This window comes from Nicotiana tomentosiformis, chromosome 12 (assembly GCF_000390325.3).
Source record: "Nicotiana tomentosiformis chromosome 12, ASM39032v3, whole genome shotgun sequence".
NCBI lineage: Eukaryota > Viridiplantae > Streptophyta > Magnoliopsida > Solanales > Solanaceae > Nicotiana > Nicotiana tomentosiformis.
Genome location: NC_090823.1, coordinates 123554512 through 123571718, shown reverse-complemented (window position 1 = coordinate 123571718; position 17207 = coordinate 123554512). Strand labels below are relative to the sequence as shown.

The following is a 17207-nucleotide window of genomic DNA, read 5'->3' as shown; positions in this document are numbered from 1 at the left end:
CGTAGGCTTAATATGCATATGGGGTGACATTGAAAGTATGGTCTTAATTTTCTAGAGGCGCTTATTAGTGCAAGTGCCAATTTTTCTAGGTGCGGATATCTAGTTTCTGCTTCTCCTAAGGTCTGACTTATATAATAAACGGGAAATTGAGTACCTTGCTCTTCTCGAACTAGGACACCACTTACGACAATTTCCGATACTGCCAAGTACAAACAAAGTTTTTCATCCGCTTTTGGAGTATGAAGTAGTTGTGGGCTCGATAGATATCGTTTTAGTTCCTCCAAAGCTTGTTGGCATTCCGGGATCCAAGCGAAATCGTTTTTCTTTTTGAGTAGAGAGAAAAATTTGTGACTTCGATCTGACGATCTCGAAATGAATCGGCCTAAGCCTGCAATCCGTCCCGTTAGTCTTTGTACAGCTTTCACGCTGTCCACGATGGTGATGTCTTTAATGGCCTTGATTTTATCAGGGTTAATCTTGATGCTCCGGTTTGACACTATGAAGCCGAGGAACTTGCCCGAACTGACCCCGGAAGCACATTTTTCGGGGTTGAACTTCATGTTGTATTTCCTCAAAATCTCGAACGTTTCCTACAAATGGGTCAAATAGTCCTCTGCGCACAGGGACTTAACTAGCATGTCGTCAATATAAACTTCCATTGATTTACCTATTTGTTCTTTGAATATTTTATTTACTAGGCGTTGGTAAGTAGCCCCTGCATTTTTTAGCCCGAAGGGCATCACATTATAACAATATGTTCCATATTTGGTGACAAATGAGGTCTTTTTCTGGTCCTCCGGGTTCATCTGGATTTGATTATACTCGGAATAGGCATCGAGAAAAGTGAGGATCTCGTGGCCGGCCGTGCCATCGATCATGCGATCGATGTTGGGCAGCGGAAAGGAATATTTAGGGCATGCTTTTTTCAAATCCTTATAATCTACACACATTCTAAGTTTGTTCCTTTTTTTAGGTACTACAACTACGTTGGCTAACCATTCGGGATATTTCACCACCCGAATGGACCCTATTTTGAGAAGTTTGGTTACCTCGTCCTTTATGAATGCGTGCTTTCCCTCGGACTGGGGTCTTCTCTTTTGCTTCACAGGTCTGAACCTAGGGTCCAAGCTTAGCTGATGCGTCGTTATGTCCGGTGGGATCCCTGTTATATCTAAGTGGGATCAGGCAAAACAATCAATATTATCGATGAGAAATTGAACAAGTTTTTTCCTGAGTTCGGGGCTCAACCCCGTTCCCAAGCATACCTTTCGCTCGGGCCAGTGCTCGATTAGTGTGATTTGCTCTAGTTCTTCAATTGTTGATTTGGTGGCATTGGAGTCATCGGGAATCATGAAAGATCGAGAGACCCTTTGACCATTATCTTCTTTGATCTTCTGGTTATCTGGCTGGGTCGAAGCCGACATCTATGATGGTTATTTGGTGTCCCGCTGTCCTTCTAAGCCCGATCCATTTATCGGCAAAGGCGAGGATATTAATTTCGCTTCCTCGACGGCGAATATTTCTTTTGCGGCCGGTTGTTCTCCGTACACTGTTTTGACACCTCTCGATGTCGGGAATTTGAGGACCTAGTGTAGGGTCGAAGGTACAGCTCTCATGTTGTGGATCCCTGGCCTTCCGAAAAGGGCGTTGTACCTCATGTCGCCTTCGATCACATGAAACTTTGTGTCCTGGATGGTTTCGGCCACGTTTATTGGTAAGATTATCTCACCTTTGGGGGTTTCACATGCCATATTGAATCCGTTTAGAACTAGAGTTGCGGGTACGATCTGGTCCTGTAGGCCGAGCTGTTCTACGACCTTCAATCTGATAATGTTGGCTGAACTACCTGGATCGATTAACACACGCTTAATTTTAATTTTATTCATGAGTACTGATATTACTAGTGCATCGTTATGAGGTTGGATGACTCCTTCTGCATCTTTATCATCGAAGGACAAAGTCCCCGTGGGTGTGTAAGAGTCCGAGATCGCTTTTCCCTCACAATCGATGTTTTAGTGCATTTAAGCATTGGTCCCTGGGGGGTATCGGCGCCGCCGATGATCATGTGAATGACGTGTTGCGGTTCTTCTTGCTCGTTTTGCTTGCCAAAATCCCTGTTTTTAAAATGATTTTTCGACCTATCACTCAGAAATTTCCGAAGGTGCCCTTTGTTAAATAAGCGGGCTACTTCCTCTCTTAGTTGCCTGCAATCTTCCGTTCTGTGACCATGGGTGCCAAGATATTCGCACATTTGATTGAGATTCCTTTGGGCAGGATCGGTCTGCATGGGTCGAGGCCACTTGGTGTCTTTAATGCGTCTGATAGCCGACACATGGCGGATGCACCAACGCTGAAGTTATACTCTGATAACCGAGGTGCTTCTATAGGATCGACATATTTATCAAAGCCGCTCTTGCTCATAAGTCCCCGAGAATTTTGCCCTCGATCAATCCTTCGATTGTTCCGAACTGTATTGCATGTTGGACTGTTGTTCATCCGATCTGTGATGTACAGTTGATATCGGTTTCTGTTCGACCTTTGTTCTCTGTCAATCTCCCTTTGGTTTTTAGTAGTTGTCCTGTTCTAATGCACTGGTCCATACGGAGCTCCCAACTGGTCATCTTCGACCCTAATTTTCGATTGATATCGATTGTGTATATCTGCCCAAGTTATTGCTGGATACTCAATCAAATTTTGCTTCAGCCGACGTGACGCTGTCGAACTCAGCTCGTTCAACCCTTGGGTGAAAGCTTGTACGGCCCAATCGTCTGTGATTGGTGGCAATTCCATGCGTTCCATTTGAAATCGGGATACGAATTCCCTCAGCATTTCATTACCTCTTTGTTTTACTTTGAAGAGGTCTGATTTCCTTATTGCAACCTCTATGGCACCAGCATGTGCCTTTATGAACGAATCTGCTAACACGGCAAAAGAATCGATGGAATTAGGCGGTAAATTGTGATACCAGATCATTGCTCCCTTCGATAGGGTCTCCCCGAACATTTTCAACAACACGGATTCGATCACATCGTCCTCCAAATCGTTACCTTTGATGGCACATATGTAAGAGGTGACGTGTTCGTTAGGATCGGTCGTACCGTTATATTTGAAAATTTCGGGCATATAAAATTTTTTGGGGATTGGTTTTGGGGCCGCACTCGAGGGAAAAGGCTTTTGTATGAATATTTTCGAATCCAACCCTTTTATCATTGGTGGAGCCCTCGGGATTTGATCGACCCTGGCATTGTATGTGTTCCACTCTCTTGTCGTTGGCTTCGACTCGTTTTGTGAGTTCTTCGAGCAATTTAGTAATTTCGGGAGTGGTCCCCAATTCTTGCTCGTTTGATTTCACTATGGCGGGCTCCGTTCTGGGGGTGATTTCTCGAAGCGGATTGGGATCCGGCCTGCTTTGTATATAAGTTTGGCTCTATAACTGGGCTATTTCTACTTGTTGGGCTTGTAGCATCTCGAAGATCATACGTAAGCCGGCTCTGATTTCCCCCGCGTTATGGGTATCTCGGGCTACGGATCGAGTACCGCCCTGAGTATTTTTTTCCGGTTCGGAACGCTGATTCGCCTCCAGAGCTATTCGTGAATTGACATCCAATGGTACTTCGGCTCGAATTTCGGGTACTTCAATTCGAGCCTCAGTGTCATCGTCAAGTGGCATTCCGCCCCCGGCTGCCAAGTTGTTGGTTTAATCTTGAAGGCCGGCTTCGCGATCGATATGTAAAGTCATTGCTGATTTGAAGTTGTAAACTGGTGTATACTGTAGATTTATGTCAAACAATCACTGTTATCCTTAGCCCCACGGTGGGCGCCAAACTGTTTACCCGAAAAATCGGATAACGTTAAATTTATGTATGGTTTTAAGGATACGTGATACCCTTTGATACAAAATCCTATACGAATATTCTTGACTATGACAGTGGGAATAATGAATAAGAAAGAACGAATAAAACGAAGTAAAATAAGCACAAGGAGGTCTCTTTTTTTCCAGTGTATTCAGTGTGTCCATAGTTTACAAGGATCCCCTTTTATAGTAGAGGGTCATTACAAAAAATAATAAAATAAATCATATAGTGGAGGACCCATCATGATTTGTCTCTTCCTCGATTCCCGCCAAGATTCTCTTTCTTGGTGCGGTTACAACGGCTCTTGTCTGTGAGCTCGATATTGGCTCAAACTCGTTACTGGGTCGAGCCCTTCGGTCTTGGCTCGAGTTCGACCTTCGGGATGGGCGTCGCACATTTCCGACCTCGAAGCAATGCCTTGCGGATCGATTCGGTCACGGGCTCAATAAGGTTATCGAGCCGACTCCTCGAGCAGCCTTCGGACTCGAGGCTCGTTAGTACTGTCTTCGGAGCTCACTCCCAAAATCCCACTCCGACTTCTTACCACTTGAACTCGATCGAACGTAGGAAGGCCGAAATCTATTTCGACCGTATACAATACTTCCATCATTCACAAGGTTAAACTGATGCAACAGAAGCCAACAAAGCCATCGAAACAAAGATATATTAGATCAATTGATGATTTGAGTTTCTTCTTTGATTTTTTTTTTGCGCGCATACACAGCACTCCACACGCTGAACTCATGTTTAACTGATATAAGACTTGTAAAAACTAATTAAGTTCACATAGACTGGTAGCAAAACTGGTTGCATAAATGAGTCACAATCTAGGCAAAGTAATATACAATTAATTACCAAGATAGGTCGAATGAAGGTAACACCAAGTTTTGTCCGTCTGATAAAACTTATGTACAATTGAACAACACGTATAAAATTTAAATATTCAGTGAAACATGTAAACGATTTAACTAGATAGGTAGATTGAAGATAGTCCTAAGTTGTGAGCGTACGACAAAGCTCGTGAACTATTGACAAATTATTAAATTTTTCCCGTCCGGTAAACTTGTGACCAATTCAATAATACGAAGTTTTGGCTGCCCAACAAAATTTAAGAACAATTAAACAAGCGTTACATTTTCATTCTTCCAGCTAGGAGTGGCAAACGGGCGGAGCGGAGCGGATATGGTTTGGGTCGAAAACGGGTAATAAAAAGGATAAATTATCCGATTCGACCCATATTTAATACGGATATAAAACGAGTTAACCGGGTAATAAAATGGTTACCCATATTATCCATAACTTCTTGCACATGATCACTTTTGAGAGAATTCTTAGTCTCCCTAACTGGAGGAACCCCCAATTTGAGGCTTTACAAATGTAAAAGTTAGACCCATTGGTTGTCCATTGGTTATCCATTTTCTAGATAGATAATATGGTTCTTATCCATATTTGACCCGTTTTTAAAAAGTTCATTATCCAACCCATTTTTTAGTGGATAATATAGGTAGTTAACTATTTTTTTAACCATTTTGTCACCCCTACTTCCAGCTATATAACACAAAGGCTATTTTGTAAGGGGACAATATATAAACAGTGGCCTCAAATCATCCTATCAAGAAGCAACTATAAAAAAGGAAAATGACATTGTATAATCGCTCTCAAAATAATAGGCAAAAAATATATATAATTATTATGTATATATATATATATATATATATATATATATATATATATATATACACATACTGTATGTTATTTACAAATTTTATACGTTTTTTCGGCTACCGAATGTAAATAGTTTTTGGCTCGGGCTAAAGGTGAAAAAAGACCGACTAAAATTGTCCTGTCGGGTAACTATTCAGGCCCATAAGTTTGGGCCACGGAGGTCCTAACGGTGAGGCTTTAATCGCCCAAAATAAATCTGACTCAATTTGATAATTGATTTCCCTCTTTTTTCTCCGGGGGAAGAAATTGGGACAAAATGGCGGGAAAGCAGGTCGCCGCCGATGGCCTAACAACGAATTTCGCCGGAATGTCCAAAAATCAGCTTTACGACATTATGTGTCAGATGAAGGTATTTATTTATGTGTGTGTGTGCCTGCGTATAGGCGTGATGGATATATATGTCCACATTAGAGATGAAATCAAGTTTAATTCTTTGTTCGCTTTAACAATATTTGACTTTCTCTTGCACGAGCTTCTTGATAAATTTGTGTCAAATTTGTTGCTGCTTTATTAATTTGTTTTTTATGCAGGGATTAATCGAACAGAACCAGCAACAAGCGAGGCAAATTCTCATTCAAAACCCTAACTTGACCAAAGCACTATTTCAGGTTTCACTTATTTTATATTCTAAGTCAACCTTCTAATCTGACTCATTTTGCGGCAAAGCATTGAGTATTGTTATCTTTTTTTTTCCCCTGCTGATGGAATGCTTAAATTAAGGCTTTGAGGTTATCCAATTTATGAAAGTAATAGTCGTACTATAGATGTTATTTTAATTACAAAAGTATGAAATTTTTAGAGATATGATATGTTAAGAGTCGTTAAATAAAAGAACGAGAGTGTTCCTTCTCTAACAGATTAATAGCCTGATTGACCAAGCTTCTCCAATCCTAGAGTATTTGTTTTTTCAAAAAAAGTGCTATTTTTTCAAAGTTGAAGTGTTTGGCCAAGCATTTGGAAGAAAAAAAAATGATTTTGAGGAGAAGCATAAGCATTTTTGGAGAATCAGAAAAAGTAGCTTCTCTCCAAAAATACTTTTTTGAAAATCACTTTTGAGAAAAATACACTTAGAAGCAGCTTTTAAAAGGTAGGCCAAATACTAATTGTTGCTCAGAAATTGTTTTCAAATTAATTAGTCAAACACAAATTGCGTCTCACCAAAAGTACTTTTCTCGAAAAAGCACTTCTCAAAATAAGTTTATTTTTGCAGTTTGGCCAAATAGGCTATAAGCCTTTAGACTTTAGATTCTAGTGTTCTTGTTAGAAGTGTAAAATAAAAGAATAAGAGTGTAAGAGAGAGAAATAGAGATGCCATCATATGTTCCCTCAATACATTATACGGCAAAGGGCCAAATATACAGCTGTACTTTCGAAAATGGTCTAAGAATACCCCTCGTTATACTATTGGGCTATATATACCCTTTCCGTCATACTTTGGAACAAATATACCCTTATTTTGGATGGAGTGCCACATGTCAACACCAGATGAAAACGACCCATTTCATTTTTTTACCCGATCCGTTTTAAAAAACCCACCAGCCGACCCGTTTTAAAATTCAGTTTTTTTAAAGCATATATTTTGTAAAAACTGGAATTTTGTTTTGTAAAAACTGGAAAAAAAAAAAAAGGAATTTGCAAAATATATATTTTTAAGTCTTTTCAGTTTTTTAAAGTATTTTTTTTGTAAAAACTGAAAAAAAAAGATTTTGCAAAATATTTTCATTTTTTTAAAACTAATGCATATGTAGTCCACTGCTTTAGGAGAGTCTTTTTTTCCAGTTTTTTAAAAAAATATTTTTTTTTTCAGTTTTTACAAAAAACATACTTTTAAAAACTGAAAAAAATGAAAAATATATATTTTGTAAATTCCTTTTTTTTTTATAGTTTTTACAGAATATATATTTTTCAGTTTTTAAAGCATTTTTAAAAAAAATAATTTGTTTTCAGTTTGTACAAAAAAAAAATACTTTAAAAAAACTGAAAAGACTTAAAAATATATATTTTGCAAATTCCTTTTTTGTTTTTCAGTTTTTACAAAAAACAATTCCAGTTTTTACAAAATATATGGTTTAAAAAAACTGAATTTTAAAACGGGTCAGCTGGTGGGTTTTTAAAAACGGATCGGGTAAAAAAAAGAAATGGGTCCTTTTCATCTGGTGCTGACACGTGGCACTCCATCCAAAATAAGGATATATTTGTTCCAAAGTATGACGGGAAGGGTATATATAGCCCAATAGTATAACGAGGGGTATTCTTAGACCATTTTCGAAAGTACAGGGGTATATTTGGCCCTTTGCCGTACATTATATATTGGAAATGTGTGATGTGGTTTGAACTGTAAATTCTAGTTTTCTTGTTTTATAGTCACCAATATGTGTGATCACTACTCATAAAGGTTACATTGGAAGAGTACATGGATGTCATTCCAAATCTATTGTCATGTTATGCATGATGAAATCTCTTTGAAATATTCAAATGTCATGATTAATAGGCAGCTGCTATTTTTTCTTACAAAAGGACCAGAAATCACATAGTGCAATATGGATGAGAGTTTAGCCGTTGCAGTCTCTCTGAGAAATCACAGTGCGTTACTTTTGATATGGGTGAAAATTTTAGGGATTTGCTGTAGTCTTTTATTGCGAGTGCATCGCATGATTCCCAGATTAATTAGCTTTAAATCTTTGAGCTAAGAATCATATAAATTTGGAGTTCATTGGTTGATTTCTGATTCTCTGACTTTGGTTCCTTTAATGATGTGTTTATTAGGCACAAATTATGCTTGGGATGGTGCAGGCCCAACAAGCAGTAAGTTAGTTATAGCATCTTGAACATGTGAAGTATCTTTGTCCATATAAATGTATGATGTGATGTAGTTACAGATCTCACTCCATTCTATCTTTAGATTCCGACCATCCAACCGACAGGATCACCAAATCTACAGCCATCAGTGTCTCAACTTACAAAGTCAGATGGTCAGTCGGCTCCATCATTGCCAGGGAAAATTGGTATGCAGGATCAAACAAGAAAACAGCAGCAAAATCAATCTGCTCCAGCACCGCCATCTCCTTCTCTTCCGTCATCAAACCTTCAAGCTCAGTCCCTACCGTCTCATCCGTCGCTGTCAGTGCAGCAGCCAAAAGGACATATTGGTGGTCAATCAGTGCCAATCTCTTTACCACAATCCTCTCAAGTTGTTAACATGCCACCAGTTCCTCATCATTCTGCTTCGCAGCTGCCATCTCATTTTCAAATGCAGATGCCTTCTGCATCCTCCCAATTGGAGCAACCGATGCATACTAGTGGCAGCCAACACCAGCATATGCAGCCACAGATGCCACCACAAGTGAGACCATCAATGCAACCATTCCCCCGTCCAATGCACCCTCACATGGGGTCCAATGTTGGTTTTCCGCCATCTGGAGTACCTCCGCCGCACCATTCACATCCTGCTTTTCATGTAAGCAGAGGATGACTATTCTACCTATACTGATTTGTGGTTTTCCCCTTTTCCATACACAGCATTTAATTTTTTTTCTCATCATTCAGCCAACTATGAAGCCTCCAGCAAGCATGGGGCCTTCTTTTATGTCTGGGCAGCCACCAGTTCCAAGTCAGCTGCCATCCCAGCCGCCATATCAGGTGCCCTGGTCCTTATGCTCCACTTTACTGAAATTAGCATGCTAGTTTTCTTTTGGTGTTTTTGGTCATTTAAGCTTGAATCATTAACTTCTTTCTCTAATAAAAGTTGTATGAGCATAAGGGCCTGCCCTACATTTTAAGTTCCACTGGAAAGCGGCCTTTCTTTCCATGGACGAGTCCTTACCAAAATTTGCTCTATGTTTAAGATTTTTAACTTGTGGGATATCTATGACAAAGTGTAACATGTTGAGGAGCTATTGAAACTAACAAATTGATGAGCTACTTGAAGCGATGTCATGACTATTGTTCATTCATGTGGGAATTTGAAGTTGGATGAGTGCAAAGAGATTATGGCTATCTTGAAAAATAAAAGGATTTAAGAGGTCAAAATATAGCATAAATCATTACATTTAATATGCTGAAGTTGCTAATGTTATGATGAAGAAATTAATGGACGGCTAATTTCTTTCAGTACCGTATTTCACTTACATCCCTAAATCGTTTCTTTTGTCCCTTTTAATCAATAAATACATCCCTCAATCATTTCTTTTTCTTCCTCCATCTAAAATTAAGTATCCTGAGTTAACTCATTATCAAAGTTATATTTCTTTGACATCAACATATATTAAGTTATATTGTATTTTGCAGTTGAAACAATATTTAACATTGCATGTACCGCGCTCTACTGCTTGTCCATCATTAATATAATTGTAAACTTAGGTCAATTTAGTCATCAAAGTCCAATTATATTACTTTAATTGGGTGGATGGAGTACATAATGATTAATATTTAAGTGAAAACTACTTTATCAAAAAAATTAATTATAATTACGCAACACATTTTCCTTTTTATTTTGTCCCAAAATGAATGATACAATTATGTATTTAGAAATAATTTAACTTTACACTTCCGATGTTATCCTTAATGATATGATTTATAGCGATCCAAATGTGTATAGGTTGTTTTAGATCATAATTTTCAAAAGCATTTTGTTCTTTCTCAAACTCTGTATTCACTCAAACACCGTCACATACAATGAGACGGAGGGAGTAATATTTCTATGAGAACCTTGGGATCAATTCGGAGAGAAACTTATACTCAGAAACACACATATATATCAATGTAATTGAGAGACATCTAATACCACTAGGAAATGATTGGTGTTCAGTATAGATTATAATGCCTACTTTTAAAGATCTTTATGCATCTTTGTATGGTAGAAGCTTTAGCTACACTCGTAGAATTATGTCGACAGAAGCAGAGGCCGCCATGAAAAATATGAGGATTAGAAATGCGTGTGAACCAAATGGTATCATTATAGAGGTTTAGTAGTGTTTTGGAGAGGTTGGAGTAGTATGGCTTAACAATCTATTTAATGCTATACTACGAAGTGATAAGATGCCCAAGTATGGACAAAGAGTACGTTGATTGCAGTGTACAAGAGTAAAAGGGATTTTCAATGCGAACTATCATAACATTAAACTTATGAGCCATATGATGAAACTTTAGAAAAGAGTGATAATAGTGTAGACTTAAGGACACTGCAAAAGTGACAAGAACCAATTTGAATTTATACCTTGTAGTTTTATTACATATGCTATGTTTTTGTTAAGAAGATTGATGAAAATTTATCGGGAGAGAAAGAAAGGTCGACATATGGTAAAGTGCCTAGAGAAGCTCATGATAAAGTGCACGGAGAAGTCCTTTGGTGGTTACTGAAGAAGAAAGAACTTAAATTAAATACATACATGCCATAAAGGATAAGTATGGAGGAGTCGTCGCTAGTGTAAGAATAGTTGGAGATACAAAGAAGTTTTCGATAATTGTGTGTTTACACCAGGGATTGGCATTGTTCGTACTCATTTACGAAGTTAGCTATTTGCGGACAATATTTTGCTAATTGACGAAACTAGTGAGGGTGTCAACACAAAGCTTGAACTGTGGAGAAGTACTTTCGACAGCTATGGTTTTTAGGATAAGTGTAAATACGGCTGAATTCATGTGCTGCAATTTAGCTAGCATAAGAAGAATGAAGTTGAGGTTGAATTAGAGGGGGTTTCGGTGCCTAAATGTTGACAATTTAGATGTATAGACTCAATGTTCTAAGAGAATGGTTTGATAGACGATGTTAATACACGTAAAATCAGAACAAGATGGCTAAATTGGAGAAGTGTTATCGAAGTGTTTTTTTATATTATGATTCCTACCAAAGTAAAAGACAAGTTCTACCGAACGATTGTTAGACCAACAATAATATTGTGGAAGTAAAGATCGGGCCTCTAAATTCCAACATATCCACAAGATATATGTTTGCAGAAATGCAAATGTTAAGATGGATATATAATATTAGATAAGATTAAGAATGATCATGCCAAAGGTGCAAGTAACACACTTAGTTGATAAAATAAGAAAATGTCACTTGAGATTGTTCAGTGCAGTGTTTTTACAATGGGAAAAACGAATTTAAATAAAAAAAGGTCTTTGGGACTTGAAGTAAAAGGCGCTTCTTTGAAGTAAGCGTGAAACTATAAAAAAATAAAAATACCAATAATATGTAAATTTAGTACTATTATAATCAAAATCACAATTACAATAACTAATATTCAACATCTAATACATAATAATGCTGATATTAAGCATGTGGCTTCAACTACGAAGCAATAACCCTTTGGTGGGTACAATTTTTTGTTTGTGTTCAATATGTGTGATCTAGGGGCTTTGACATGCTCTTGTATGCGAGTGTATACAGATGGGAGGTTCACAATTGCGGACAGAATTCAATCAAGTTGGGAGTTTCACACAAGCAGATAGAGGCTCTGCGTGGATTCCTGGTCGACCAGAGAATTCACCAGGAATACAGTTTCCAGGACCACCACTGATCCCTGGCCAGATGGGTGCCAGCAATCAGCCTCCTAGACCCCCAGCAGTAATATCCACAGCTTTATTTTTCACTTGGTTAGGTTTAAAACTGATCATTAGTCTTACCGTCAATTTGAGACTCAAAGGGTTTATTTTGTCTATGTGCAGCTGAGTCCAGAGATGGAGAACGCGCTTCTTCAGCAAGTAAGGAGCCTGACGCCAGAACAGATTAACATGCTACCTCCAGAGCAAAGAAATCAAGTGCTTCAGTTGCAGCAAGTGCTCCGTCAATGAGAAACAAGTTGTCAAAAAACATCTTGCAACGGAGGTGGAAATATTGGATCCAGCTAATTGACTATGTTATTTATCCAAACCTTTGCTTTGTGATAGGATTCTCCTAAGTTTCTGTTTCAATCCTTTATAGTTTCTCTTTTTTCCCCGTTGTTTTCCCCTTTAATATTGATTGTTTCAGGCCATTTTAGGTTTGCCTGTATTGTATTCTATGTAGCCTACAACTTATAAATTTTTGCTTGCTTGTTTGAGGAACTCTTAGCTGCGCAAATCGAATTCTAGTTCTCTATATTTTGTCTTATGCCATCCCTCTCCTCTTCTTGTGCTTGTCATTGTAGTATATCTATTACCACTAAGCATGGAACTCTGTTGGCTTGGCCTGAGCCAGCCCAAACATGAGACTGTTAAAGTATATTAAGCCCAGTCATGTCTGCTAAATCGTTTAGAACATTTGAATATGCAAATGCTTCTTATTAAGATTTTGCTCAATCTCGTGGCTTGAACATTGTTATAATTCGTAGTTGATTATGATGATTATAATTCATGCTATCAATTACTACAGATTCTTTTTACTGAGTTTTCATCTACCCAATGTTCCAATCGAGCCATAACATGTGCGTAATAGAAAGTGTTTCCGAGTTCAGATCTCATAGCAACTGCTCATGTAAATTGACTATTTATTTCCAGGTAATTATGTGAAAATAAGTTACCTCATTGCAAAGCTAAAACTTAACTGGAATAGATGCGGCCCCACGTCCAATTAATTTTCACTAACAATGAGTAAGTACTAAGTTCTTCGATTAATAGTTTACAAGATTTTTGAAATAAAAATAAAATTTTAAGGCTCGTCACTTGCATTTTTTGGCCAGTTCAACGGATGAGTGGCCGTATCCGACACCTTCTAGCTCAATTTTTTTTAATTATAAATGTTGAATCTTAATATACAAACTTAGAAGAGCAAAAACAAGTGCAACTATCAGAACCTGCAGTGCCTTAATTTTAGCTGCTTTAGCAATAATAGTAGTGACTAGTGGACTAGTGATGCTAACGGGCAAATGCATGAATATATTATAACCTGAGAATTATCCTCTCCTTCCCCCTATTTTTCAAGTGTTTTATTATGAAACACTGTGCTAAGGATACTTGAATTTGCCCCATATAGCATGATCCCTTTACTTTGCTACCTATCCCAACTTTTTTCCAACTAATTACCAACTGGATTACCATGTGCATAAGAGGGGGGGGGGGGGGGAGGATGTGAGGCATCAATCTACTTCAAGAACACAAGATTATCTAATTTGTTAAGTGTATGTAGGACCCCAAACAGTCCCTTTTCTCCCTCCTTGTTCATGCATACTCCAACAAAACAAGGCAAAATTTTGGTCAAAAGAGAGTCAAACTGAAAAAGATATTGATGTTTGAGTGGGAAGAACAAACAAATTAAAAGTATCTATGAAGTTTCATTAACTCTTATAATTTAGAGAAATATTTTGGAGAATCCCCACACATTGGTTTGCCCCATCCCCCTATGGCCTACCCCCTTAAACTTGTCCAATCCAATGCATCTGCCCAAAAAACATTTCCATTTCAGCATACATCCCTTTCCTAATAAAGAAAAAAGAGAAGGGACTTTAAAGTTTTTTTTAATAGATAAAAATTAGTTTCTTAGTTTTATCACATAATCATTCAGTTGATGAATTGGCAACATCCATTAGATTTTATGTACCCAATCATATTTTTAGAGGTGGTTTTGCCGACGTGGGTCACTCAAAAATTGAGTTGTTTCTTGAATTCACACTCTATTTTATCAAGAGACTTTTGGTCTTATATATATATATGGCCTACTTGGGGTCATTTTTGATGTTCCTATCCATTTTTGTAAGTGTTCCTTAATTATACCTACAAGAGGATCTTTCAACAACTTGCAACTCACTATCTTTGTAGCTAATGGCCCTAAAAAAAAGTCAGTCTAGTGCACTAAGCTCCCGCTATGCACGGGGTCCGGAAAAGGGCCGGACCACAAGAGTTTATCGTACGTAGCCTTACCCTGCATTTCTACAAGAGACTGTTTTCACGGCTCGAACCCGTAACCTCTTGGTCACATGGCAACAACTTTACCAGTTACGCCAAGACTCCCCTTCAAATTGGTAGGGCTAATGGCCCTACTAATTTCAAAATATTATTTGACGTGTAGAGTTTAATTATTTAGATATTTAGTTAAAACACCATTAGATCCTTTTTGTGAAAGTATTTCAACATTCAATTTAAGTTTTAAAGGCAATAACACTAAGCAGTAAATTAACCAAGACATCATGTAACTCATTTGGAAGACTTTTAACATAATCTATGCGGGACAATTATATAAGTTAGCACCATCAAGCACGCGTAAACATTTTTTAACTTAAAAATGGAATTTAATAAAAATTTACGAGTTTGAGAATAAGCTTTGTTAAAAGTAGGCACTCATATATTAAGAAAATCTAAGTATTAAATCCAAAATTTTAATTTTAAAGTAATTGGTCGAATAACTTGAGACCCTTATAAGCTTATTGGAAAACGCTATTGTAAAAGAGGATTGCATATTACAACCCACTTACACATGTAATTAGATTTTTGAATTCACCGTTTAGTTTAAAGAATATGAATATCCAACTCAGTAATTCAATGAAATTACTGAAGTAACCTAAGATTTTTATAATAAGTTTACTAGATAACTCAATCTAATCCATGCTATTTAATTCATATATCACATACATACCTGCGCGTATAATATGCTGATGAAATTGTCATAGCTTTCTTTATACAATTTTTTTTTTCTTCCTTCAATTGTTATACTAATTAGTATTCCTTAATTTCTGAACTTTTTAACATAAAAAGAAAGTTTAACTAAGGTAAAAGGATATCGTTAAGTGGTCGTTGCAAATTACATACGAAAAGAAATGACTATATATTCCCTTCTTTTCAAAGTCTCACTAGATTTATTAGACTATATAGGGCAAAAATAAAAAAACAAAAAAACTCTTCTTATGCATTTTTAAGTTGCATATTTCAGTCAAAATCAGTGTTAGAAAGATCATTAAGCAATAAATCTTTCTTTTTTAATTATTGCAACCTGCGAGGGAGCAAGATCATATGGAGCAGTAGTTTTGGTTTAAAGAATCCTTACATTCAGAGTCTCGAAGTCAAAAGGAAGTTTTGGCTTTTATGAATTATCATTAGCTAGGTTGAAACATTAAGATGCAATACAAATGTCTACTCCAATTAGCGTCCAATTAATTAAGTCATTACACATTTAATCATTTGCTTTTGAAAACTGCAAACATTACACATCATTAATTCCCAGTAAAAAAAAATTATATTAGACATACTACATCGATAAATTTTTACAAATAAGTAAATACAAATAAATTAGCACATATGGCCTAGTGATTAATAAAGTGTGTGAAAACTATGAATGATTGGTGTCAAATTCAGCATAGACTAAAATATGTTAGTGATTTCTTTCATTGCAATTTGGCAGGCAAAGTTACTACTATGCTCGTGGGAGATAGTAGGTACCCCGAGAAATAATTAAAATGCATGCAAGTTGGCTCCGGCACCGCATGAATTTTAAATATACGAGAAAGGGGTCAACCCATGTTTATATTTATCCTCCATTTAAGTTTTCAAATAAATTTTCCCTCGTCGTTAGCCTTTGGATATATATATATATATATATATATATATATATATATATATATATATATATATATATATATATATATACCCCTCCCATTAATGGAGCAAAAAGGTACCTCGCAAATGTAGCAAATTTGACCCTTTTCTGTATTATATTTTTTTTAGGTAAGTTAAGTACTTGTTCTTTCAACTTTCTTTTGTTCTACTTTTTTTTCTTGTGCAGTATAACATACCTTTAAGTAAACATGAAAATCACCCGCGTTCTTTTGAGTAATTTTCATGGGTGGTCATTCAACTTTGTGTTTATTACGCAAAAGTTATTTTTTCTTTTTGTTACGTAAAAATCATTCAATTTTGTGTTCATTACTCAAAAGTCATTTTTCTTTTTTATGTTACACAAAAAGTTTTATTTTACTCTATTTATCACAAAAACCACATTGGCCAGATTTTATAATACTTTTACTTGAAAAGTATATTATGCCCTTGACATTATAAATCCTCTCATTTATGTAATACCTTCTATATTATATACTATATATAAAATATAATTTTATCTAGATATTTTACTTATAATTAAAATAACTTTATATTATTTTAATTATTATTTTTATAGTATATGCATACATTTAATTTTTCCATGGCACTCAATTTGTTTAATCATACTCAAACATGAACATATTTTATATATAAAAACAATAAAAATATTTATTTTCTAATATTTATTTGAAATAATAAAAATAGGTTTGTTTAACAAATATAGTTTTTTTATAGTTAATAAGAATTTTAGAAAAAGTTTCAAAGATATTTGTGTTTAATATTAAGTTTTTTAAAACTTTGTGTATTGACATTATTTATTTGAAAGTATTAATCTGATGTGCCATTGACTAAATGTAAGTATTTTATTTATTGGATTAATGGGTATGACTTGGCTGATAAATGAATGAAGTTTAATTTTATAATTTTCATTAAAAGTATTTCATTAATCATGGTTAAGAACGTGGGCTTGAGATTTGTTCACGGTAATGTTATCGACAAATTTAATAATGATACTTATATATCTTGAAAATTAATGTTAAGAAAAAATTAAATGTAGGAATATGTTATAAAAATAATAAATAAAATAATATTAAGTCATTTTAATTATAAGTAAATACCTGTGTA

At 36.1% G+C, this 17207-nt stretch overlaps 1 protein-coding gene across 1 annotated transcript; it reads left to right on the top strand.

The window, feature by feature from the left end:
- The first annotated feature begins 5771 nt into the window (after positions 1 to 5771).
- On the top strand, positions 5772 to 12657 carry LOC104112247 (cleavage stimulating factor 64). Its single transcript, XM_009622115.3, has 7 exons — positions 5772 to 5928; positions 6110 to 6187; positions 8346 to 8384; positions 8482 to 9036; positions 9126 to 9218; positions 11968 to 12144; positions 12246 to 12657. Exons 1-7 carry the CDS (start codon positions 5836 to 5838, stop codon positions 12369 to 12371), a joined length of 1161 nt encoding a protein of 386 aa, XP_009620410.1. The 5' UTR covers positions 5772 to 5835; the 3' UTR covers positions 12372 to 12657.
- Positions 12658 to 17207: the final 4550 nt, after the last annotated feature.